At 40.6% G+C, this 27,258-nt stretch overlaps 1 protein-coding gene, 1 long non-coding RNA gene and 1 other non-coding gene across 5 annotated transcripts in view; 2 read left to right on the top strand and 1 right to left on the bottom strand.

The window, feature by feature from the left end:
- HERC3 (HECT and RLD domain containing E3 ubiquitin protein ligase 3) overlaps window positions 1-17,110 on the bottom strand; it is a 112,821-nt gene extending 95,711 nt beyond the window's left edge. Inside the window, exons 1-4 of one of the 3 annotated variants that reach the window (XM_058721919.1) lie at window positions 16,959-17,110; window positions 14,506-14,566; window positions 13,042-13,143; window positions 3,573-3,840 (exon numbers count right to left, since the gene is read on the bottom strand). In XM_058721919.1, the coding sequence (XP_058577902.1) occupies window positions 3,573-3,798 (226 nt within the window). In that variant the 5' untranslated portion in view covers window positions 3,799-3,840; window positions 13,042-13,143; window positions 14,506-14,566; window positions 16,959-17,110. Of the gene's footprint in view, window positions 1-3,572; window positions 3,841-13,041; window positions 13,144-14,505; window positions 14,567-16,013; window positions 16,198-16,958 lie in introns of those variants that run through there. The other 2 variants (XM_058721917.1, XM_058721918.1) reach the window with 2 other exon arrangements.
- On the top strand, window positions 16,307-22,849 carry LOC131507333 (uncharacterized). The gene is made up of 2 exons (XR_009259451.1): window positions 16,307-16,589; window positions 20,302-22,849. It is a non-coding gene; the product is annotated as an uncharacterized LOC131507333 (long non-coding RNA).
- LOC131508160 (U6 spliceosomal RNA) lies at window positions 22,559-22,665 on the top strand. Its single transcript, XR_009259871.1, has one exon. It is a non-coding gene; the product is annotated as a U6 spliceosomal RNA (small nuclear RNA).
- Window positions 22,850-27,258: the final 4,409 nt, after the last annotated feature.

The raw sequence follows: 27,258 nt of genomic DNA on the forward strand, positions 1-27,258 counted from the left end.
ACACTGGGAAAATATGAGGCCTTTAATAACAAGGAGTTTCAGTATTTGATGAATCCTTGAACCGCCCTCTCCCCATCACACACAAACACACACAAAGTTGGTCACATAAGGGCAGAACTAAGAAGAAATGAGAGTACAAGAAAAGCACAGCAGCATCAGGAACCGCAAAAGCAATAGGAAACTATTAGATGTTCTCAAGGAGAAAAAAAACTCTTTAAAATCATTGTGTGTGTCCTTTATACCACTGCTATGTCACAGGTACAGGAGTCCTCCATAAAAATAAATGTGTGTACTTTTTAACCATGCCAGTTAGGCAACATGTATAAATTGATCAATTGGCAGCACAGACTCAAGGAAACATGTTCTAACAGAAGAGTTTCATCACAGTGTATCCCCTACCCCATCTTCTTCCATCTTTCCTTCCCCTCGCTCTTTTTAGCCTTTCATACCCTTGGTCTGGGCAATGATACCGACTTAAAATCACAAACCCACCCACTGCCACCAGAAGCATCCTGAGGAAGTGGTCTGCTATCAAATTCCCTTCCCAAACACCACAGGGGTTATTTGGGGATAACATTCCTGCAGACCAGGGCCAGCACAGGCGCCCTGAAACAGGGTCTGTCTGTCACTAACTACCCCTACCCGCCCCATGCCTAGCAGCTCTCCAGGTCACAGTTCTCAATAAACACACAGAGAAAACAAGCTCATTCTCTTTTTCCCACTCATTAAAAATAAACCCAAATGGTCCCCAATTTAGAACCCACCTACCAAAGAAAAAAGTTAAAGAGAGGGAGGTGCCCACCCACATTATCTTTCCATTCAAAGAGGCACTATTCCACAGCTGCTATGGAGTTTATAATTAACAGACAAGCTTAGCCAACAACAGAAATTTCTGGAATTTATTGTAATTTACACTACAGACTTGCTTATTACAAATTTAGATTACAAGCATGGGCTGGGTTCTGTGGTGGAATCCAAAAGCCTTCTTGAGGCACCTCTGGCTCAAGTCTCTTTCAATCACTCAGCCTTGCCTACAGGGAACAGTTGCAGGCCGAGGCGTTGGCCTGACTGGGTATGCAGGCAGAAGCTGTGACTGCTCCTGTTCACTCACTCGCAGAGCCCACAAACCTCCCACCACTAACTCTATAGAGCTGTGTCAGAAGGCTCCACTGGAACAATGCCACACTGCACTCAGATGTGTTCACCATGGTGCCTCCCACAGGTCTTTGCTATCCTTGTACTGTAAGCTCTTTGTTTCCTTTCTCAGGTGCAACCCCTGGTTGAATCCTTTCCCCTCAGGTTCTAAGACAAAGGTGTCCAAGGAGGCTGGCACAGAAGGCAGAGTCACAGAGCAGACAGACAGGAGGGCCTGAGCAGGGCAGATTCACAGGTCATAGGTAGCTTTGCAGAGTCGTCTTTACAATTCGAATCTACTGCATCAAGAGCTACACTAGGACAGGAAGTCCCCTTTCATAGGAAAGGGAATTGAGGCTCAGACATACAATCAGAGATGAGTAACGCCTGCACTAGTTTGTCTGACTCCAAGGTTCACCTTATGTTCTCTCTGCAGTACTGGAAAGATCTCCTCCTCATCTTCCTTCAAAGACTGGCCAGGGTGAGTACAAATCCTTTAAGGACTATTGGTATGAAGTAGGTCTTACACGTCTCTAAGTCCTGGTTGAATGTACACATTCCCATGGGAAAGACCAAGCTGTTGGACTGTGACTTGCCAGTCCCTCTCTAGGCATTAACTGTTAGATACTGGCTCTCATTGGGGGCAACGGAGCAAGAGTACGGGTTTTATGTAAGACTCAAGTGAGTTTTAACAGGAGAAAGGGAAAGACTTTGGTTTTTAATCTTTTCCAAAAAAAAAAAATTTTTTTTAGAAATCAAAAAACTTCCTACATATTATACTTTCATATTAATTGGTAAAACACATAATGGATAGGATTTACTAACTCAATTATGAATTGGTAGCACCATTACTAAAATTTTATTTTAATGAATAGAATCTACTTACATTTGAAAACCTGTAGTATCAGGTGCATTGCACATGTAAATACACATGGCCCATGCTGAAACTCTTTCTGTGAAATCCCAAGAGTCCAGGGCCCTCATGTTAGAAAACCCCTGACTAAAACATTAGGATTTGCTCCAGGGAGCAGGCCTGGTGGGACATCTGAGGGAGGGCTCCAATGAAGGAACCTGGAGCAAAGAACAGGGAAGGAGCCCACATATCATACTTCACATACTTCGTAATTTTCCTTCCTTAAGACCAGCCTGATAGCCCTTTATCCAATGATCAACATTATTAATTTATAAATTAATACTGACATTCGGACAGGTGAACTATGGAACACAGCCACTTGCTATCGGAGACAATAAATATGAGAAAGAAGGGAGACAGTGTGTCACGGAAAAAATTTAGCTGATCCTAATGCCAAACTGACCTTCCTAGATGAACACGAACACCTTCCTAGATAAAATCATCTAGAAAAAAACAGCAAGGCTCTTCTTTAATGAAACTTCGGTAGGTAGCCTCACTTGATTTGGATTGAATAAAAAAAGATAGTTAACAAACAAAATGACATATGCCCATGTTAGTGTAAAAACACACAACATGGTCACAATTGAAGACCCTATCTTACCATTTCTCACCACAAGGAGACTCATTTAAACATCATCACTTCTACTCCAAAATCCAACATTGAGAAAGTACCTCATAGATTCACACTAGATGTATACTGAAGGTCAACCTCACACAAAAAAGGTGGGAAGAAAAGTAGTTCAAACCAACGGACTTTAAATATGCACAGCACCTTTTACCCTCTATCACCAGTCTTGCCGTACTATTGAACATTCCCTGAACAGTGGACTGCACCTTGATACCCATGCTTTTTAAAAAAATAAATAAAAATGACTGGGTACACTCAGGTGTGTGCAATAAGCTTAATGTTCCTGCCACATTAATACACACACACTTGAAGTCTTACTCATGCTTCCTCCTTGACCCCCAAAGGCAGAAGGAATGAATCCCACTCCCCAATTCCCTCCAGCATACTCTTTGACTTACTTCAGACATCCTTCCACAGAGGATCCCTAGAGCCACATCATCACTACCTCCCACTTATCTATCTACTCACAACTAGCACAGCACTTAGCCCAAAATGCTAAACAAAAGCATGTGGCCAAAATAAACAATGAACATGCAATTAGGAAAAAAAAAATTAGGTGAAAATATTTCTGATATTGAGTGTATGAGGATTACAAATCCACAAAACGATCAAAATGTCTTAGCATTCAATCACTGGGGAAAATCTATTTCTTTAACTCTAAATTAGTCAACCTCTCTCCCCCAGTCAGTGATATTACATATGTCATCTAATAAGAGGAAAAAGGAAAAGTCTGGCTTTTTGTTCATAGACTTGAATTAAACACAAAAGTTCCAAACAGTAGACCCCTGCACCCAGTCAGAGCCTCTTGAAAGATAAACACTCAAAAATCTTCCACCAGCTCTCCCCCTTTCCTCAGCCTTTCCTCACCAATCATCAAGGCAGACTAGGTGTACTCACCGGGCTGATTTCCTTCCCTCTCGTGGCCCAGCTGCCCCTTGGTGTTCAAACCACACGTGTAAACTTCCCCATCCTCCAGCAAGAACACGGAGTGGTTTCCTCCACAGGCCACTTCCTTGACGCTTCTATCTGATATGAATCCACACACCTGTGGCTCAGCCACAATCCCTTGCAGGTTGGTGCTGATCCCAGGTTGGCCCAGAGACCAATATCCCCAACATAACATTGTTCTTATCCTTCAGGGAGTCATGTAGCCGAGAAAAGAGTTCTGTAAAAAAAGGTTAAAAAAAAAAAAATAGAGAAAATCACTTTTATTTATTTATTAAAGCTTATTTATTTATTCTGGGAGACAGAGTGTGTGCACATATGCATGCACGTGCAGTGGAGGGGTGGGGAGAATCCCAAGCAGGCTCCGCAATGTCACTGCAGAGCCCAAGGAAGGGCTTGACCCCAAGAACTGAGAGATCATGACCTGACCTTAAATCAAGAGTTGGACACTTAAACAACTAAGCCACTAGGAACCCCAAGGAAATCACTTTGAAGTAGTAAATATAATCAATGAAAAAAAAAAAATAACACTCCCCTGGAGGATGCACTCTCTCTCATTCAAAATAAATAAATAAACTCTAATAAATAAAAATAAACTGGGGCACCTACGTGCCTTAGTCGGTTAAGCGTCCGACTTTGGTTCAGGTCATGATCTCACAGTTCATGGGTTCGAGCCCCATGTTGGGCTCTGTGCTGACAGCTCAGAGCCTGGAGCCTGCTTCAGATTCTGTGTCTCCCTTTCTCTCTCTCTCTGCCCCTCCATATCTCTCTCTCTCTCTCAAAAATAAACAGACATTAAAAAAATTAAAATAAATAAATACTAACACTCCCCTTAATATTCTTCAGATACCTTGCATGTCAAAATGATAACATAATATCACTGAAAATGTTCATAGTAATGATGCTATTTTTGTGTTTTAGTAAGAGTTCAAAAAATATTTCTAAACAAATTTTGTATTAATGAACAGTGAACACTGACACAATGTGATTTTTAGATCACTGATGAGGAACTCCGAGTACAGGAGAGGAGACTGGCTAAAACAATTTTGCAAACCATTATGGCAATAAGTATCTGGAAGTTACCCTCACAACTTCATCGTGTCCTTTCTCCTTGCACCTTCTGAATTTTCTTCTTATTTCATTTTTTTTTAAGTTTATTTATTTTGAGAGAAAGAAAGAGAAAGACAGAGACAGACAGAGACAGAGAATATTCCAAGCAGGCTCCACACTGTCAGAGCAGAGCCTGATGCAGGGCTTGAACTCATGAACCACGAGATCATGACCTGAGCTGAAACCGAGCCTGGCAATTAACCAAATGAGCCACCAAGGTGCCCCTGCCTATTTCATTAAAAAAAATTTTTGAACTAATTAACCCCTTTAGGTAGTCTATTGTTAGCTTGGATAGTAATAATTCACCACTTGAAACAAAAGTGAAAAATGGGGGGGAAAAGGTTATCTTCTCTGCCATTTCTTCTTACACATCCTTCTGGCTCAGAGTCAAGCTTCACTTTCTACCTGAAAGCCTCTGGGGACCATTCCAGCCACAGTTAGCCTGCATCCCTCTGACACATCTACTATACTGCCTTGGAGACTTTCTCAGTATCTTATAACTTAACTCCTCAGCCAGACTTTAACTGCCTTAAACAAAGACCACACAGTATAGCATATCTCTTTGAGTTGGCAGCTTCTCAATCAACTTTTGGCTGATTACTGCTGACTCCAGCTCAAAGTTTCACTACCTTTTAGAAATTTATGTTTCCCTTTCATACAAACAAAAACAAAATCTCATCCCTCTCTCCCAGTTCACACTCACCAGGATGGCTATAATCAAAAAGGGCAGTTAATAACAAATGTTGGTGAGGATGTATAGAAACTGGAGACCTCTACATTGCTGGTGGGAATGTAAAATGGTGCAGATACTTTGGAAAACATTCTGGCACTTCATCAAAAGACTGAACGTGTAGCTATCATATGATCTGGCAATTTCACTCCTAGGTATCCAAGAGAATTGCAAATATGCATCCACACAAAAATTTGTATATGAATATTCATAGCAGCATTATTCATAATACCAAAAAGAAGAAATAAACCCAAACACCCATCAGTTGATGAATGAATAAATAAAATGTGGTATTTCCATACAATAGAATATTTTTTGACTACCTATGGTAATGTTACCTGACTTACTCTTTAAATTCTTAAGGCTTTCAGGAAAAGTATGGAAAATAAAAAATAAAATGTAAGACTGAAATTGCTTTCTTAACCAAATAGTTCTGTTTCTTCCCAAGATTCTTACTCCTTGTCTAGACTCTAGAACTAAAAGGATATTAAGCTTAAATGTTACTCTTTGAGTTAATTACATAGGAGGAGAGAGAAAATGCAAACTGGGGCAGGGGAGTAAGATATACATTTTAAAAGACCAGCAAGAGCACATAATCTTTTCATAATTTAATATTCCCAACTAACTTCTTCATTTTGAATGTTTCATGAATTTGTCCTTTCCCGCCACCTACCAATGATTACAGAAGCAGCATACAACCGTCACTGTGCTAATAAGCATTTTATATTATTATCTCATTTCATCTTCACAACAACCTTGTGCCATAAGTACTATTTTTAGCTTCATTTTCAGATAAAGCAAGCTTCAGAGAGATTGAGAAGCATGCCCAAGGTCACACAGCTACAAGAAGTAGGAACCAGGCTATGAATCTAGGCCTGATGCCAGTGTCCACAGTCTCATCTACTAGGCTACAACTGCCACCCAAGCTGATTTATAGGTCACCTACAGGAGCAAGAACACAAAAATTACTTGCAGAATGACTAACGGTAGTCAGTATACAATACAGGATGCCCAGTAAAGTTGAAAATAAAACTGCCCTCTGAGCGTGAAACTAGTCAGAATTAAGAGATAATGGCTGAGATTAGGCAGCTGTAGCATTAAGCCATCCCGTTAACCAGTCAAGTACAAACAGTGTGTCTAAAAATATGACATCAAGAAGCTATGATTGTATGTCTGCAAAAAGATCTATAAACAACGCTCACAGCAGCTTTATTCATACTAAACAAAAATGGCAACAACCCACATGTCCATCAACAGGAGGATGGATAAACAGATTGCAGTATATTCATACAAGAAACACTACTCGTCAGTAAAACAGGGGGAGGGGGCATAGCTAAAATGTACTTCATGTAAAAGAAAGCTGCAACTCAAGAGTGGCACCAACTGCTTTTTTACCCATGTCCCGAAGCCCCTCTTTATCTAGTAACAAACTCTCCCCTCTCTGGCACAAGGGTAAGCATGACCCTGGCCAAGGCATTCAAAGAATACCCGCTCCCCAACCCCGGCTCCACCCCTGCCACAAGCCATACACATGAGCCACACCAAGCCAGTCAGAGAATCCCACCCCTAAGCCACAGGACATGACCCACAGCAAACCAATCAGAGAACACCTCCTAAGCCATTGTGATTGGCTCAGGGATAGGTTCACACTCCCAGGGGGGCCAGAGTCCTTCCCCAGTAAGCTCACCAGAGCTCTGAAGGAAAGCTGCCTTTTGCCTCTGAAGGACAACTGAGGCTGCTGGAAGCTATGTGCCCTGCCACATGAGGACACCTATAAGCAATTATGACTCAGGGTGCCTGGGTGGCTCAGTTGGTTAAGCATCCAACTCTTGGTTTCAGCTCAGGTCATGATCTCATGGCTACATGGAATAGAGCCCCTTATTGGACTCTGTGCTGCCAACACACAGAGCCTGATCTCTCTCCACCTCTCTCTGCCCTTCCCCTGTTTGCTCTCTCTCTCAAAGTAAATAAACTTTAAAAAATTAAAATAAAGATAATTTTTTAAAAATCAAAATAGAGTTAAAAAAAAAAAGACATTATGATTCTACCAGCTATAAAGTTTCAAAGACAAAGGACAGAAAGGGTCCTAGTAACGGTACTTAGCCTTGGGCCCCCTCTTGCCTGGTGCCAGCATTACTACCTTCACTCTCCCTAACGATAGCTGTACTTCATTGTTTGTGAACTCCATACTTGTGAATTTACTCACTAAAATTTATTTGTAACCCAAAAGCAATACTTGGGTCATTTCTCAGTCATTCCCAGACATGTGCAAAGAGAGGAAAAATTTGAGTCACCCCTACATGCACTTTCCCAGCCAAAGTCAAACAAAATGATGTTCTCATTCTGTAAAAAAGTGGTCTTTCTGCAGTCTACATGTTTCTGTATTTAAAAAAAAGTTTTAAGTGTTTATTTTTGAAAGAGAGAGGGAGAGCATGAGTGGGGGAGGGGCAGAGAGAGAAGGAGACAGAATCTGAAGCAGACTCCAGGCTCTGAGCTGTCAGCACAGAGCCTGAGGTGGGGCTTGAACTCATGAACCACGAGATCATGACCTGAGCCAAAGTCAGACGCCTAACCGACTAACAGGTGCCACCCAGGTGCCCCCAGGTTTCTACATTTTTGTTGGTGATTTTGCTATGCCCCTGGGCCTGGCGCTAAAGTGCTATCTCTAGTGTTCCTAAGTACAACAAAGCTGTGCTGTGTCTCACAGAGAAAATACATGTGTTGGACGAGCTTCACTCACACATGAGTTATAGTGCTACTGGCTGTGAGTTCAATGTTAATGAATCAGTAACAGGATATATCTAAAAAAGGGAAGAAGAAATTCACTGATCTATACATGCAGCAACTCTGGAAAGTGCTAAAGTAACATCTGTACGGCATAAAGAAGCTACAGAAAAGATGTTCAAAATAGCTGAATCTGTGGATTCAGAGATGATTATAGTGTGTGGTGGACAGCACTGCTACGAAGCTGATAACCAAAGAAATACACTGTCACTTACTGAGGGTCAGAAAAATGTTAAAAATCCTCTTGACTAGTGTTAGAGCATAAAGAAATACTGCATACAATTAATCATTTGTAAGAAATGTATATTAAACTAGGTGTCTAAACAGAAATATACATAAACACACACAAAAAAAGATTATACACTGATTGGTTGACCAGAGACTCTAAGCAAGAACCTAACTAACCCTGTATTTCTATAGAGGCAGTAGCTCAGTATTCACTAACAGCATTTGCAGCAACTTCATAGAACTACCGTGCATAATGAAAATCAACTCTATCTAGGCTGGAGTCTCCCTTTTTTATTTGTTTAATATTGTTGATATGGATTTCTATCATTTGATATTAAAAAAACCTCCTGACTGATAATATTAATAATTACATTATTAAGAATAACAGCAGATAAGACTTAATTTGAGCTTACTCTATGTCTGGCACTTTTTCTATGTGCTTCACAGATATTAACTCATTTAAACCTCTGTAAGTTGGGTGCTATTATCATGTCTAATTTCCAGATGAAAAAAAGTGGAACCAAAACAAAAAAAAAAAAGAGAGAGAGAAGCATAAGGGAAAAGAAAAAGACAGTGAGACAGTGTGAAGTGACTTGACTAAATCACACAACTAGGTAACTGGAGAATTAGGGTTTCGGCCCAGAGTCTGCCATATAATAAGGAACCTAGAAAACGGACAGCCATAGGGTCAGAACTTCCCAATGTCTCCAGCACTGTCCAGAGAGAAAGGGTACCACTACCAGTCAACCTATTTGAAATGCTAAGTAATCACTGCTGAATAGTGGAGGTAGGTAGATCAGACTCTGTTACATTAGTCATTAAATTCACTCAGCCACTTGCCTTGCTTAGATTCCATGATTAATAAGCAACCTTAAATAACTTGGTTTCCAAGGCAGCTCCTACTATGGGTACAGAACACTGTGACAGGCTGACCCTAAAGTCCCAGCCTTCTTGGAATTTCTACTTCTCATTATTAATTTGGCATCCTGAGTATATCAGCTTCTTATAAGTCTGTTTAGCATGAGTCAGTCCTTAAGAGTCAGCTGAACTCCAGGTGCTTTAGCCAACTACAAGCCTGAATAAGCAGCCGAATGTATGGCCTCATCCTGATTTAACTACCATTTATTTCAAAAGAGACAAATAGAACTATTGTTCAAAAAAGCTTCAAAAATCCTTCCCACCTGAGCTATAGTAATGGAATCTTCAAGTAACCAAATAAAAACTACTTACTAAGAGGGGCGCCTGGGTGGCGCAGTCGGTTAAGCGTCCGACTTCAGCCAGGTCACGATCTCGCGGTCCGTGAGTTTGAGCCCCGCGTCAGGCTTTGGGCTGATGGCTCGGAGCCTGGAGCCTGTTTCCGATTCTGTGTCTCCCTCTCTCTGCCCCTCCCCCGTTCATGTTCTGTCTGTCTCTCTCTGTCCCAAAAATAAATAAAAACCGTTGGGAAAAAAAAAAAATTTAAAAAAAAAAAAAAAAAAAAAACTACTTACTAAGAGAAGTAATGAAATAGCAACCACAAATAAAATGTATTCCCATGAATGGATTAACAACCCTAATTAGAAATGTGATCTAGGTCATCATGGTGTTCTGCCAAAACTATATAGCAGGAGGCCCTAAAATCATCCAGCTTGCAGGAGAGGAGTTCAATGCAGTGAAGAGAAGCAGCTATTAATACAGCTTTCACTTAAAAGTACATTCTAGAAGAACCCCCAAATCTAGTAGCAACTAGAAGACAGTCTCTCCTTTGCTGTCCTGTCTGCTGCTCCCTTGTGGTATATTCGATAAACCTCTATCTCCTTTTAAAAAAAAAAAAAAAAAAAAAAAAGGGACACTTTGCAGGACACTCAGTCACTTAAGCATCTGACTCTTGATTTTGGCTCAGGTCATGATCTCATGGTTTGTAAGATCGAGTCCCTGTCAGCATGAAGCCTGCTTGTGATTCTCTCTTTCCTCTTTCTCTGCCCCTCCCCCGCTCTATTTATTTATTTTGAGAAAAAGAGAGCAGCAGGCACAGAAAGAGAGAGAATCCCAGGCAGGCTCCATGCTGTCAATGCAGAGCTCCACTCAGGGCTCAATCTCACAAACTGTGGGATCATGATCTGAGCTGAAATCAAGAGTTGGATAGTTGGCCAACTGAGTCACCCAGGTACCCCTAAATAAATAAACTTAAAATCTGGTAGCAACTGGCATCCATGAATTTAAGGTTTATGTTCAGCCATGTTCATCAATGGCATTCTGCTCTCCCAGGTCCTTCTACCCATTTTTCCTCACTCACTGTCTCTCCCTTGCTCCTAGAGGAATAGAATCTTTTCCTTCCTTACAAAACACAAAATTATGAAAGATGCTGCAGAAGAACACAGGACTGCACTCTAGTTCAGAACCTAACACCAGCCACTTCAGTCCCAGCCCCTCCTTTTCCTGCCTTATTTTCCCATCACAAAGCAAAAGAAGAAAGACATTCTGTTCCTTCAATGGCACACCTGGTACTTTTCCCAGCCCTTCTCCTCATCTATTTTTGGTAAAAGATTCAGGATAATCTCATCAGGGTTTATTTAAGGGTCAAAAGGACTAAAGTTCAAGCCTGAATTAACCACATGCTAGCTCTGAAACGTTGGGGAAGATATTTAGCCACTGTTTCCTGTCTCTAAAATGGGGAAAAGAATGAGTGCTTAGCATGATGCCCCTATAAAGTACTAAGTGACCAATAAATGTCAACTGCTGTATCACTGCTACTCCCTAGCCCTAGTGCTCTTCCCGAGACCACAGCCAACAGGACAATTCCCAAAAGAGGCTGGGGGAATGACTCCTTTCTTCCTCCCTGTGGTTAGCATGAGCTATGTTCCTCCAAATCTGTGCTATAGCAAAGCACCACTACCGCCATCTGTCATAACTTCCATGAAGGGGATTCGAGGTTGCTAGGAGAAAGTTTTTTAAATTCTGCGTAGGGCAAGAGAGTATATAAAGCTCTTTTTATCCGTCCTAGCAAGTTGAATGCTAAAAGATAAGCTACAATTCCTAAACTTTGTCTTATTAATCAGACTATGCCCACAGCAGCCTAACGACTGATTCTTATTCCTTGTCTGAAAGTCACTGAAACCTAAATAACACTCGGCAGGACTTGTAATCTCATTTATAAGATGGATAAGCTGCCTTTGAAATAAGCTTAGAAGCCATTTCCTAAATGGTGTACAGGGAGAAGGGGAGTCTTATTCAATAGCGGGAAAAGGCAAGGCTTTTTCCCAAGGCTTCAGTGCTCTACAGGCCCTCCCCAAATCCAAGCTTTAAAAAAATTTGGAGCCAAAATTTAAATGCCAGTAACAAAGAAAATTCACTCTGGTGAATGTCAAAAATATTACTACCAGACAGAAATGGCACAGAAAGCAAAAAGAAGTTTTCAATAATGTGAATCCACTCCTTGCTGTTTTCTCTCTCCTTCACTTCAGCTGAGCTTTGGTTCTCTCTTTTAGCCAACACAGGAAACATTTCTATTCCTCCCTGCTGAGCCTATTATAGGTGGTGCCTTCTTCATTACTTGGTGCTGGGGCTTCATGAAACCAGAACAATGATCTCTCCACTGTGTGTTTAAGCTGTGGGCTGCCTTCAAAAGACATTTGACCAGCCTGGCAAGAACTGAAAAGTGTGAGTGTCAAGTCAAAAATATGAAGCAACCAGGTCTCTTACAGCTGGTGGGAGTGTAAATTGGCATAACCACTTCGGAAAACAAGTTGACATTATCTAGTGAAGGTGAAGATGTGAATAGCCCACAGGACAGCAATTTTGCTCCTACGCCTATGACCAACGCTGTCCAATTTACCAAGCATCTACGGTGCTCCTGCACGATGCTGAGAACTGGAGACACAAAGATGGAGTGAAACCCGAAAAGTGAACTTTATGCAATGATGGAAATGTTACATACCTACACTGTCCAATATGGTAGCCACTAGCGACACATGGCTATTGGAACACTTGAAATATGGCTAATGAACTGAGGAACTGAAATTTGAGGCGTATTTAATTTTAATTAAGTCATATATGGCTTGTGGCTATCTTATTGTACAATGAAGTGAGAACCCCATGAACATGTGCCTCAAGATACAATGCACAAGGATGTTCATTTCAGCATTGTTTGAAATAGATAAAACAAAGACAACTCAAATGTCCAGCAACAAAAAAAATGGATAAACTGGCACAGCAGTGAAAAATAAATGCACCTCACAAACCCCACTGAAGCTAAATCTTGAAAACAATGTTGGGGGGGGGGAACGTTACAGAAGAATTTAGAGTATGATGAATTTTTACAAAATCCAAACACAAGTACAACAAGTACTAGGAGATAAACATATTAGTGGTGGCAAGGCCATGTAGAAAAGCAAAAAAAAAAAAAAACACAAAAAAAAACCAGGATAAATACAAAAAACAAGGTAATGAATGATTATGAGGACAGGAGAGTTGGAGGGTACAATCTGTAAAGAGCACAGTGGGAGCTTCAATAACATGGCTGATGTTCTGCTTCTAAACTCTTATTGTTGTTTCTTAGCATATATATTACATATATAGTTTTATGCTTACCATTGTTTCACAATAAAGAAAATGAAAAGTACTATGAAGGTAGGGCTGCTGATTCTTGCGTCGTGTCCACCAATTCTCCACCCATGCAGACTGGGAGCTTCTCTGTGGAGGGGACAGGTTTCACTCCATCTCTGTGTCTCCATTAATTAGCATAGCACAGGAGAACCATAGATGCTTGGTAAGCACCTAATGAACTGAATCCAGACCTGGGAAAACTAGAACCCTCACGACTTAAGTTTGTTCACAGTTTTGTTTTCCAGGTAATGTTAGATAAGCATTCCCTATCAAGTAACAAAAAATAATACTGTATTTCCTCCATTCTAACATGCACTCTCCTCTCAGCACATTTCAGCAGATATAGAAAGTAGAATGCTTTCTACAACTGAAGCTGTCATTAAATGGGGGTGTTTTTCAATATCACCAGCATGCTAGAATTCAGGAATGTAATTCTGAGCTTCTTTTGTTCATTTCCCTACTGTTAGAGAAGTGTCCGGCTTACAGTAGTGGCTCAATAAATATTTGCTAAATAAAGAAAAATAGTTACTATTACTGCAAGCCTACTATATGTCTGAGTCTGGCTAAAAACTTTACAGAAATTATTTAATTTTCCCTTTACAATAACTCTGAGGCTTAGCAAGATTAAGTCACTTGCCGAAGAACATGTAAATAAGTAGGTAAAAAGGAAACTTAGTAAGTGGCAAAGTCTGGATTCAAGTCTCATCTAGACTCCAAAGTCCATGCTCTTAAACATAATGCGATAGTATCTCTCAGACAAAATGAAGCCAAGTTCCACCCCTTCACCAATTTTTAAACTAAACAGTTAAAGAAAACTGCCCACAATTAGTGATTTTACATTAGCTGAATCGCTGGTGATATTTACAGGCAAACAGAACCTATGTTAGCCAGAGACAGGGGAGAGGCAAGTAAACAATCCCAAGAGACAGTCAGACTTTACCCCCGTATCCATCTTGACTTACAATAAAATTAATCCAGTTACTGGTTCACACACAGAAACACATGCCTCTGACACCAGCAAGTACTATTTCTAAATGCAGTAAATATCTAAAGGGACCAGAATTATATCATCAAAGCGATCATCTTATTAAAGAGACCATAAAGTCCATTTGATCCAACCTCCAGGCAAGAGACTTACATTCCTAACCTCATTTTAATGGCAGCTGAGGCCTTCTGAGGCCAAGTAACTTTGGTCCTCTGAGAAGTAAATGGTTGAAGCAGAGACCAGAAACTAGGTCTCCTACTTCCTGGGCTCACCTTGTTCTGTTCACCTCATCACAGCAGAACGAAGTCATTAAGGATCTGTTAAGGTCCCTTTCTACGCAGCTATACTAACCTGAGTCCTTTACATAGTTTATCTTGTTTAATCCCCTTGTCAACTCTGTGAGTCAGATATTATCTCCATGTACAAGTTGAGGAAACTGGGTTCAGAGAAATTAAGTAACTCACCACAGGTCACACCCTTAGCATTTGGACTAGAAGCCAGATGGTTTTACCTCACCTTGCAGACCTGCAAGTTAAAGAAATCATAATTAACATTGGCACAGTGCTTTCATGTTACTGAAAAGAAAATGAGAAGTAAGTTTTGAAAATAAGAATATATTATGCAAGCTTAAATATTCCCCAAACACTGTACCTCAAGACTGGAGTCTGGTTAAAGACCAATAAGATAACCTCTAAGCAACTACAAAGATGTCATCTCTAAACGTGAACTTGAGACCTAGCACCTTAAAAAATTACTGGCATTGTAGTAGATATAAAGGAAAAAAATTATTTTTAAATCTCCCATTTGGGTTAAAAAGAGAAATTATTGAAAAATAATTCAATTTCATCTATTTTCCTCCATTTTTCCCATGTACCACACACATTATAGCTTATTTTGCCACAACCGTTCTGAAGACTTTCTCTTTCATTCTTCTCATCACCACATCCTCTTTCATGCAAAACAAGATGAGACTATCTGAGAGCCACTTTAAGTCTCTCAAAAGAAAAAGTCCTCCAAAAATTTTAATATATTATCATCAGAACTTTATTTCAATCTTCTTGTGTAGAAAATCCCATTCATTGGAGAATATTACTTTTATTTCTGAAACTGCAGCAAAACTATCTTGTACCTCCAGTAGGAGTGCAACTCTCATGTTCTAAAAAACGTTTAATTATTATGCAAATCTTAAATTTACATTCGTTACTCAGAATGAAAGGCTATAACCAACGACTCCACCACACCATTTGGAACATTTTAGAATTTGTTTTTCTTTTCAAAAATAAAAACCCAACTACTTACAGAACAAGTAAAACTGTATGCTAATCAACTGTTTCTTTTTTACATGGCAAAGGAGTTTTGCCAAAGAGGCTTGAAACCTTCCTCCCTGAATCCTGCCTACTTTCTCCAGAAGGTTCCTAGCCTCGGTGTGGTCAGACGATAATGTGTAATTCATCTATTTTGCTTTAAAAGGTGGTTAAAAATATATTACTCCCCTTTTCTGATTTATAATGCCATTTCCTCTTCCCAAGGTAAAATAAGGTACAAAAGGAGAGGGCTTCACAGTAATCTTCCTACTAAAACAAGACATGTTTCTCTAGTCACTGCATTTAAAAAGGCTGCCAATCCTCATTTTATTTCACTTTTCTTTCCCCTCAGTCTGGAGTTAAAAATCAGCCCTCTTGATGTTATCAAATCATCAAATGAAAGGTTCTAGAAATAGCTTCCTATTTGTGGAAGGAGCGAGAAGACATACAAAAATGGAAGAGAGCTCTCGAATCGTCTTTCCTAAAACATTCCGTGTGTAACGAATGCAAGCAAAATCCTGAAAGGCTTGCTTAGCTGTGAATTCAAGGTACTTCCGAATGGGGCTGGTTTAAAAGCTAAAGTATAACGTAACCAGAAAACAGCCAGAATCAGTGGCAGACCAAAAGCCAAGTTCAAATACACATTCCCCGGGGCCCGCGGTGCATACCCAGAATCACTGCACAGTTGCTTTAGGTGCTGCTCTACCGCGCTCCCTGGCTCATCTGTTTCAGGTTACACAGGCTCTTCTCTGTCAGTTGCCCCAGTTTGCCCACTCCACACGTTTACAAATGACTCAAAGTGCCCCCTGCTACCGAAAGTCCCAGCTCCTGACACCCCCGCGTCCGTCCACGCACTTACGTGTCCGCACACATACACACACACGCACACACACGTGTTCACACACACCCTCGCCCCGGCTCCGCCCCTCAGGCTGACTCGGGCCAGGAGGGCCGGGCACGGCCTCCGCGAGGTGGGTGGTGCCGGGCGCCGCGGCCCCACCCGCGCTGTCAGCTTGGAAGCTGAGCCCCGCGTCCTCGGTGCAAAGTCCTCCCGGCCGCCGGGGTTCCCCAAAACGCGGAGGCCTAGCCGGCTCCCATTACGCGGGGAAGCGTCCGCGTTCCTCACCGCGAGGAGTCACTGGAGCCCCCGAATTCAAATAGGGGCAGGCGAGGAGGAAGGGGAGGATCCTCTTTTGGACTTTCTGCGTCGCAATTCCTCCAGGTCTGCAGACAGCCGAGTCGAGGTGGGGGGCGCTCCCATTTTTAAAGCGGTTTCCGGCCTTTCCGGGCGCGGGGGCTCTCTTGGTCAGAGGGCAAGCCCCGAGAACGCCAGGGAGGCGCGCACCATGCCGAGGGACGCCTAGCGCGCCTAGCCCGGCGCAACCCAGCCGCCCGCGTCCCCGAGTCCCGCAGGCGCTGCAGGCGCCGCGCCCCGACCTCCCCGAGCGCCGGCCCCAGGTCGTCGCGGGGAGCGCCCTGCAGCTGCAGCCGCAGCCGCAGCCGCCCCTACCGGAGCCGCGGGCTGACAGCCGTGCCCGGCGGAACGCGGCGGTCGCGCGGCTGCAGCTCCGCGGTGCCCTCTTCCCTGGAACCCCGACCTCCAACCCGCGCACCTTGGCGGCCGCGGAACCACCGCTCAGGATTCCGACTGTGACAGCCTAGTCTCCCTGGCCCGGCTCGGGGTTTCTCGGTTTTCGGCGTCACAATAATAAGGAAGTTTCCCCGCAAGCCTGCGGGCGGCGGAATGCGCTGGGCGAATGACTTCCCACCCGGCCAATGGGCGCCCTTCTGGGGCGGGCTGGCACCAATGGCGGCCGTGGCGGAGGCGGGGCGGCGAGGTCCGCGGGCTGGAGGCGGGGAGAGGCCCAGGCCGGGAGGGAGGCGGGGGCAGCCTGAGGTGACAGGACCCGCGGGCCCCGCGTGTGTCGGCCGGAATCCGGCTGCAAGACACCGAGCATTCGCTCTGGAATAGGATTGCTTTTCACAGGCGGGGAAGCGAGCGGGACTGGTTAGGGGTCGGTTTTTTAGGTTTGGGGCTCTGGCTCTTAATATTTATGCAGAGGTGACCAAAAGCCTTGAGCATGGGGCTCAAGAAAAATCTAGAGGGTAACAACTGAGGGTGAATTATTAAGCGTTTTATTCCCAGTGGAGGAGTCTTCGGCTTCACACCCCTTCGGAAGACTGGAGGAAGCGCGTTGCCGAAACGCCGGGCTGCGTGGTGGGAGAAGCGGGAAGGAAGTCGGTGCGGAGGCCCGCTCTGCCTCGGCCATCCTGGAGAGTTGCGGGAGGGGGGGGAGGTGTGCGAAGAGGAGAACGGTGCTGCAGGAGCCAAGAAGGCTTGGGGTTGGAGGGTGGTGGCTGGGGAGGAGCCTGAAAAGAAGTCGCAGAGCAGATACTAAATCTTACCATCTGAAAGACACCATGTGGCTTAAAACCCAGTAATGGATAAAGAAGTTTGTCCTCCCTACCTTCCCTGGCAATGAATCTCCCAGCTTTCTTCTCTTCCCCAAGGTCACGGGGCTTTCAGAGTAGTCCTCGTCCTTGTCCTTTTGAAGAAAACACTCTCACAGATGACTTCATGTATCTGTTGTCCCCCACTTACCCCTTAAATTTGAAGCACAGAAGCAGAACACTAGGAGAGTACCACTCTAATCCAACAGGATGATTTTCCTAGCGGATGAATTTCTGTAACCTGTCATTTGAACTTGAAAGGTCCTTTGAGGCCAGATTCTTCCTAAGGACGTTCAAATCAGGTCAAGTCTGCCGTTACCTGTTCTGGGAATCTAATAGATCGACCAAGCCAGAAAAACAAAAAGTTTTGAGGAGTGGTGTATCCTGGGGATGGGTCGTTGTTGGCAGGCCTATGAACTCTCAGTGAAATAAAGGAAGTTGTCAAATGCTCCTGAGACAAGAAAGATAAAGCAAAATCTCAAGTTATCAGGGAGCTAAGGTCATCTAAGAAAATAGTTCCAGCATTTGAAGTATGAATCACACTGGACATCTTTAGATACACGGGGACAAAATTAACAGGATTCCCTTATATCCCAGAGGTGTGGCAGTTTCATAGAAGTCTAGGTGTCTCACAAAGACATAATCCTAATTTAGTGATGGTATCACAAAAAGAAGCTAGGGGAATAGCCAGAGAAGAGTCATGGGAGAAAGGGGGATACCCCATGGTTAAGAAGGAGAGAGTGAGATTCTATAATCATGTACCAAATATGAAGTTTATAATCAATCAGCATTTAGGTCAATATATTTGCCCTATGACTCATGTTTATCACATGAAATTTCATCTTGAGAAAAAAGTTGGCTATCAAAACCTCAAGCCTGGAGGTGGAATATGAATGATGTCTAAATTACAAACCGAGGCACTATAAGCTTCCTTACCAAATAAACATCCAGAACCCTATGAACTTACTTATATGGAGAAGAATCAATGAAGATACTTAGAGTACTTCTTTTTTTTTTTTAATTTTTTTATGTTTTATTTTAAATTTGAGAAAGAAGGAGAGACAGAGAGTGAGCAGGGGAAGGGCAGAGAGACAGAGAGAGAATCTGAAGCAGGCTTCAGGTTCTGAGCTGTCCGCACAGAGCCCAAAGTGGGGCTCAAATTCACAAGCACTAAGATCATTGCCTGAGCCGGAGTCAGATGCTTAACCGACTGAGCCATACATTTTCATTTTATTTTCTTAATTGAACCAATGTAAAATGGCAATTTCCTCAACAAACATGTCCTACTCCATTTACCAAAATGGCTTTAAATGGCCCCAGCACCAACAATAGTCATAATAGGAAATATTTTAACTAGTTTGAGAGGCCATAATTTACCTTTTCTTTGCATTTATATAGCTCCATCTTCCATTTCTTTCTGGCTTCCCATGTGTTCCCTAACAAACATACTGTATATTGTGCATCTGCTGCAATACCAGCCCCTGTGGATATGTTGGTGAGCAAAATGGCACAGTCCTGTTGCCTTCAAAAGGGAGGCAAACATTATCCAAATAAACATACCAAGGAGAACATACATGCTAACCATGAAAAATCTTATGAAAGAAAAGCATTCATGTTAAAAATAAAAGATGTAACCTAAAAAAGATCTGTAGGGGCCTGTGGGTGGCTCAGCTGGTTAAACGTCTTGACCCGATTTTGGCTCAGGTCATGATCACACGGTGAGTTCCAGTTCCGAAGTTCCGCATCAGGCTCTACACTGACAGTTTTGAGTCTGGGATTCTCTCTCCCTTCTCTCTCTGCCCCCTCCCTAGCTCACTTGCGCGCTCTCTCTCTGTTTCTGTCTCTCTGTCAAATAAACAAACTTAAAAAAAAAGTATCTGTCTCCCCGTCGCCCCCTCTCTCCGGCTCATGCTCTGTCTTTAAAAACAAAACAAAACAAAAAAAAACTGTAAACAAAATTGATCTCCAGTTAATGCTATGCACACTCAAGTATTTAGGAGGAAGTATACTGACATCTGCAACTTATTTTGAAATGTACATTTTAAAAGATGGATTGAAGGATGGATAGAGGGATGGATAGCCGTATATACATGTGATAAATCCAGTATACCAAGATGTTAATTGTAGATGCTACATGGTAGGTAGATAGTGTTCATTGTACATTACTTCCAACTTCTCTGTATGTTTAAAAAGTTTACATTGAAAAATTTTGGAAAACAAAAAATAAATAATAAAAGGTGTGATAAGTTCTCACTGTAGCCTTTGACAGGCAGAAGGGATCATGTGGTCTAGCTCTAGCGCCGGGCAGGTGAGGAATTCCCAGTGACCAGAGGATGATACCCAGCGCTGCTGGGCTTCCGCCTGAACATATGCTGATTTGCCCCATTCTTTACAGCTCACTTCTTGAAGTGCATATGCCTATTTCAAATTGCAAGAAATCTTTAGTACAGTAGGAATCCTGTGTAATAATGATTGTTTTCTATATTTAACCTACTTGTCCTGCAGACAAACATCACTTGGTAAATTTAAAGAGAGACAAACTTCTGGTATCTCAGATCAAACGTGTGGGAAAAAAGCATGTTGGCCACAACATTCTGACTTGAGGTATACTTTTGAAGAATTAAGTGTCTTCACCTCTGGGAAAGGAAAGGATTATTTGACAGGCAATGTGTGCACACCCTATGAAGCTACACAATGACAAAGATGTTTCTTTGTCCCCCGACCCCCCAAAATACTCATTTTGTCAATCTAGTCAATACTCAAAGGAAAAATTGGTTGTAAACATGTTTTACATATGTTCACTGTTTTTTGTTCTTTTATACAGTTTACTCAAGAAGCCTATGTATGCCCAGGCTGAATTATCTAAGCTTTTGAAAAGTGTCCTATAACATGCAGCCTTAATTTATTAATGTGAAAAATAACTTGGAAGGAAAATATCATGGTAAATCAATATAGCCATCAATCAAATAATTATGAAATATTTACTCAGTGTCTTCTATATGTATTGCTGGACAAGAAGCATTATTCCTGACTACAAAGAGCTCACAGCGACTATGACTATCCCCCCGTGTTTCTTGAAACTATTCATAAATTAATTTTGCATTTTTAAAAATCAAGCCATTTGGGGGCACCTGGGTGGCTCAGTCCGTTAAGCATCCGACTTTGGCTCCAGTAATGATCTCACAGTTCGTGAGTTTGAGCCCCAACTTGGGCTCTGTGCTGACAGCCCAGAGCCTGGAGCCTGCTTCAGATTCTGTGTCTCCGTCTCTCTCTGCCCCGCCCCTGCTCGCACTCTGTCTCTTTCTCTCTCAAAAAGAAATAAGCATAAAAAATAAAAAAAATAAAAATCAAGCCGTTTGGATAAAGCACAACCATCTTACTTTAAACTTAAGAAACTCAGTAGTATCATATAGGTTAATATTAATAAATGTTAAAAAGATGGGATGGTTGAGCATTTCCTAAGAAAGCCTTTAGGGTGAACTTGGGTTTGTTCCTGAAGATGCAATAAAGTCTTTAGGAAGTAACATCTTTCATGAAGATTTCTCTTTTCAAAAGGTCCCAAAATTTGTACCCTTGGAAGTAGCATCCAGTCTACCACTATGACTACACTGACTAAACAAGTCCTTGGAGCAATACGGCAAATGTCGGTTCCTGTGTGACTGCATAGTGTATAAATGTTTTAACTGCGAAAAATGAGGTAACTGTTTTACCTTTCTAGATGCAAAAAACAAATTCTCTAGAAGTTTACTTGTGTCAAATCAAAATAAAATAATTTCATCAAAATGAAAAACCCTTTTTCTTTGAAGTTAAAAATTAAATCTGGGTCAAATTAAAGGAGTTTTATTATATCCTAGAAAAACTAAAGTGATCCTATGGAATTTCAAAGGCGCACACATATAACAATGTTATGCAGCTTTATAACTTGACCATAAATTCTGGAAACAAAGTGAATATGCATAATAAATGATTTCTTGCTTTACCATGACAATATGTGACATGTTTGATGACACAGACATTACCTGATATGTTTTAAATGTATTTTCTCTTGTAGCAATACATAGTTCTTGTTGCAATTTTTCTCCATCCTAGCAGAAGGATCTTCAATGTGTTATCTTGGTTGACTTCTCTCATTTTTACTAAATAAACCTACACCTTTAGCATACTCCAGAAGAAACAAGGAATCAGAGGGGTTCTATCTGTAAAGTTGATATATAACATAATATACCTTAATATAAATCTGTAAAAAAATAAAATAGTATTGTTTGTATTTCTAAACTTTATGGCTACCCTTTATATAAAGGGAAACTGATAACTGGTATTTAACTTTCCATTGGTCTTCAGTATTTTGTTTTCATCCTACATGTAGGTAAAAGTAAAAGCCCAGTAAAATCAGCCATTATATTTACTTTTAAATGGTTGACCAACAAGTTGTTCTTACCTTATAGATACTTAAGACACCATAGTATCTTATAGATATTATAGCTAATTCTGTTTCCCTCTTTCCATTGGCTTTTGAAAGCCTGGAACAAAATGAATGTCCCGTCTGTAGAGAATCTTACTGTGTGCATTTTGAGAAGTAACCTCATTTCAAGGTTCATTTTAACTTTCCTCTGCCATTTTCCTCGTGTACTCATTTATTTTCCCACCTACTTAAAGAAAAAAACAAACTTGTTTTTCTCTTCATAAATGTAATAGATATTCGCTATGTAAGATGTATAAAATACGTATAAGAAAAAAGAAGAAAATAAAAGCGATCAGTCCAGTGCTCGCTTGGGCAGCACAGATACTAAAATTGGAACGATACAGAGAAGATTAGCATGGCCCCTGCACAAGTATGACACACAGATTCATGAAGCTTCCATATTTTAAAAAATAAGAAGGAAAGATCAGTCCATTCACCACCATTTTTAGTTCTTACTATTTTGTTTATCCTTTTCTGTTGCATATATATGCATTTCTAAAAGTGGATCATTTTATACATAATATTTTACACTGCTTTATGAACTGAACAATATATTTAACATCTTCAATAAAATTAAATACTATTCTATAACATCATTTTAAATTTCATGTAAATTATATTTATCTACAAAATGAATATACTTTAACCAATTTCTCGTTTTGTGTTTATTTTCCATTCTTTGCCATTATAAACAATAGTGTAACATAGTTACACACAGTGAATATAACTAAATATTTGCCCTCACCCTTGATTCTTTCCTTAAGATAAATTCCTAAGAGAATAATTGCCAGGTGCCTGGGTGGCTCAGTCAATTAAACAACCAACTTTAGCTCAGGTCATGATCTCATGGTTCATGAGTTTGAGCCCCACATCGGGTTCTGTGCTGACAGCTAGGAGCCTGCAGCCTGCTTTGGATTCTCTGTCTCTCTCTCTCTCTCTCTCTCTCTCTCTCTCTCTCTCTCTCCCCATCTTGCCCTCTGTCTCTCCCTATCTCTCAAAAATAAATAAACATTAAAAAAAATTAAATAATTAAAAAAAAGAATAATTGCTAGGTCAGGCAGAATGCAAAACTCACAAGGCTTTATATTAGATTGCCAATACTCCCTGACAAAAGATGGCACCAGCTAAACATACACACAATATCTAAGTAGCCTTTGTCTAACCCCCTTACCAATAATGGGGTTGCTTTGGTTTGGTTTTCATTTTATCTTTTTTACTGTATTAATTTTATAAGTCATCTTATGTCTCAACTAGAATATGTGGGGTATAAACAATTAAAAATAAAATTTTTTAAAATTCTAGTAAAGTAAAAAGTCAAGTGGTACACATCTGAAAATTAGCTTAGGTAAGATGTTTCTACATATTCATATCAAAAAAATAACTAAATGCATAAAAATGTATGATTAGTGTTGTTGGTCCTTTGCTGAAATTGTTTGATATCATGTGACTCCCCAATTTTCCCACATACCTGCCAAAAATAAAAGGTTCCAGGAAGGAAGTCCTTTACAAACTCAAACTCTTGTTAATCATATTTTTTTTGTTGTTAATCATATTCTTATTTACACACACGCACATACCAATAACAATCAGTTGATGGTTCACCAAGTTCCAGAGCAAAATGAAAAGAAGACAAAGTGTCAGAATTTATGTTGTCCATCAATAAAATGGTAGCCAGAGAAGGTATTTTATTGCCCATTTCTCAAAAAGAGAATGTAGTGTCATGACTTGTAATATCCATTGTGGTCCAATCACCTTTGCCATCAATCACCTTATTATGTATACCAGTGTGTCCCAGGCTTTATAGAAGAAAATGACCTTACTGACCAACTATTAGAGAGGCACGTACTTTGAGTTCTTCTGTAGCCTTTAGAAGTGGATTAGTACTATTCCATCCAAGTTCTTGCCTGGTTCTCTTTTTGATTAACTAGATAAAATTTCAAGGTGGATGTATAGCTACCAGCCTAGAACCATTTAAAGCAACCTACCCAGCCTTTACCCTGGGCCTTGTTAGCGTTATGTTCTGATGAATTGTACTGATGTTCCTGAGGGTAAATGCCTTGGATAGCATAGTGAATTACATAATTTCCTCCAAAATCCATGTCTACCTGGAAATTCAGAATGTGAGTTACTTGGAATAGGGTTTTTACAGATGTAATTACTTTCATTAAAATGAGGTCATAAGTCATAACATGAGGATTAGGAGGGCCCTAAATCCAATAACTGATGTCCTTATTAGAAGGCCATGTGAACACACAGAGACATAGGGGAAACTGCTATGAGAAAATAGGCATTGGAGTGACATGTCTCTACCAGCCAAGGAATTCCAAGTAACCAGCAGAAGCGAGGAGAGAAGCAAAGAGAGTAGATTCTCCCTCAGAGAAGAAGAAACCAAACTGCTAACACCTTGATTTGGGACTTCAGTCTCCAGAACTGTGAGATAATACATTCCCGTTATTTTAAGCCACCAGTTTGTGGTACAGAGGTAAGTACACTGCTACAAAAAGCATCCAAAATAGGCTTTTAATGCAGTCTAGCTGTGGCATCTGTGACTAGGTTGATTGCCAGGACTGACTGATCTGGCATCTGAGCCTACAGTTCCCTTTCTCTGAGAGCTCCGTGTGTGTTCTTCCCAAAGTGTCAACTCAATCAAAAAGAATGACATTTCCAAATTGACATAGTCTATTCTTAGTCAAGATATATGGCGAGTATATTCCCTGGGCTACATCTTTCCAACAAGCATTGATATCCCTTTGTAAACAAATGTAGGCAAGCCAAATCTGTTTTACAAAGTGCCTCTCGCCACCTGATATTTTGTTATAGTATCTGTAAAACCATAATTCCATATTAGTTTCACTCGGAAAGCATATGAATTGTAGAAGATGGCACTTATACAACACTTGACCTTGAAATTCTAGTCATTTCAAAGACAAATCATTATATTTTCCTTGATCTTACAGCAGAGCAAGTACCCTTTATGAATTACTATAACAGTAGAAGCAGGAAAATATTTAAATTTATTTTATTTATCCCACAAAGTAAGACTTTGAATGTTAAAGTGAAATTTCATGTCTATGTAGATGACCCAAGAAAATCAATTATACCCATAGGAAACTCCATCAAGTACAAACTTAGTCCATTCCTTTATAGTATTTAAAAAGGAAATCTTGACATTAATCATTTTTATTTTTTGAAAAGTCAACATTACATGTAAAACAAAATGGAAACTGTTAGTTTTGGTCCATACAGAAGTGGAAAACCAGTTACCTAAATAAATTGTTTAGGGAAGAGATTCTGACTCTAGGTCAGCCTCTAAAGCATTCAGTGGGCTTCGTTATGCTGAATCTAAGCTATATTGAGAAGGACCTCTTAGCCTACGGGACTGACATCAAATTTAATCACAGAAACATTTTACTTTGGAGATCAACTAAGCAACTCAATGATTTATATCACTGAAAAACAAATAGTTGCGTTAATTAAGCTTTCTAATGGGGTGCCTGGCTGGCTCAGTTGCTGGAGCATGTGACTCTCGGTCTCTGGGTTGTGAGTTCAACTTCCATGGTGGGTGTAGGGATTACTTAAAAATAAAATCTTAAAAAAAAAAAAAGAAGAAGAAGCTCCCTAAGATTTCTATGCCTCATCTGTTCTTTGAAGAGATTGCCAATGATAATTATTTATTAAGTTATTTTAATATTCACTTTGTGGAGACAGTAGATTTGTAATATTTAGAAAAGTCCTTTGAGAAATATAGATGAAATATTCGGTAAAACACCAAAACAGAATTTTTTAAAGAATACATTATCAGCAAATAAAATAACTCAACAGAACAAACTCTGCAGCCTCTTTGCAAACTGGTTCTAGAAACACAAAAAGCCCTGAAATGGGTCTAGTACAGGAAAAGAGGAGCAGGAATTAGCAGTACAAAGCTACAGCAAAAGAATGACTGTGGAGTTTCTGTGTTGCCCTTTCTCTTCCCCTTCGCCTTTGCCCTTCCTCCTCCATCTTCTGGTACCCCACGCCATTAGTACACGATTCTTAACTTTCGTTTTGATTTTCTATCCTTTCAAGAATCTGAAATGGTGCATATATACTCACATAATTATGAAGACCATTCCAAGAGTATTTATTGACCCTATGGAGCTTTTACTTCTCTTCCTCTTTATTGTGAACCTTTGCCTTAATCTGCTTACCAAATCTAAGAATCAAATAAGCTCATTTGTCCTAAAATGCAGTAAGGCTTAATATTTAACTATTCTCTCTAGAATGGAATTTTAAATGAGATGACTTCATCTCTAACTGATATAACTGATCTGAATGATATAAACCTCATTGTGCAATGAGGGAGCTGCATTTTGCTTCCTAAACACACCTTCATGAAATCCCCAAATCAAAGCCTCATATAAGGTAAAGTTGATTTGGGATGCCTTCCCTAGAACCCAAGCAAAATATATAAAATTGAACTCCTCTTTCCCCCAGAAACTAATTCCCCTTCCATTGCCTTCATAATCTAGATTCAGAATCTTAGAATTACTTTGATCCTTAATTTTTCTCCCTTCACTTGGTCAATCATCAAATACTATCATTTTCCACCATACAATGGCTTTCCTCTATTCATCTTTTCCTCTATGTATTAATTTCCTATTGTTGCTCTAACAAATTAACATAAACTTGATGGCTTAAAACAAAACAAAATCTATTCTTTTATGCTTTTGGAGGCCAGAAGTCCTAAGTGAGTCTTAATGGAGATAAAAATCAAGGTGTTGTCAAGGCTGATTACATCTGGAAGCTCCAGAGGAAAATGTGTTCCTTACCTCTTCCAGCTTCTAGAAGCTGCCCACATTCCTTAGTTCATGGTGGCATCACTCCAATCTCTACTTCCAAACTAGCATCACCTTCTCCTAACTTTGACCCTCCTGCCTCCTTCTTATAAAATCCTTGTGATTATAGTAGGCACACCTGGATAATCCAGGATAATCTCTCCATCTCAATCAAGACCCTTAATC

The sequence above is a fragment of the Neofelis nebulosa genome, chromosome 3 (assembly GCF_028018385.1).
Source record: "Neofelis nebulosa isolate mNeoNeb1 chromosome 3, mNeoNeb1.pri, whole genome shotgun sequence".
NCBI classification, from domain to species: domain Eukaryota; kingdom Metazoa; phylum Chordata; class Mammalia; order Carnivora; family Felidae; genus Neofelis; species Neofelis nebulosa.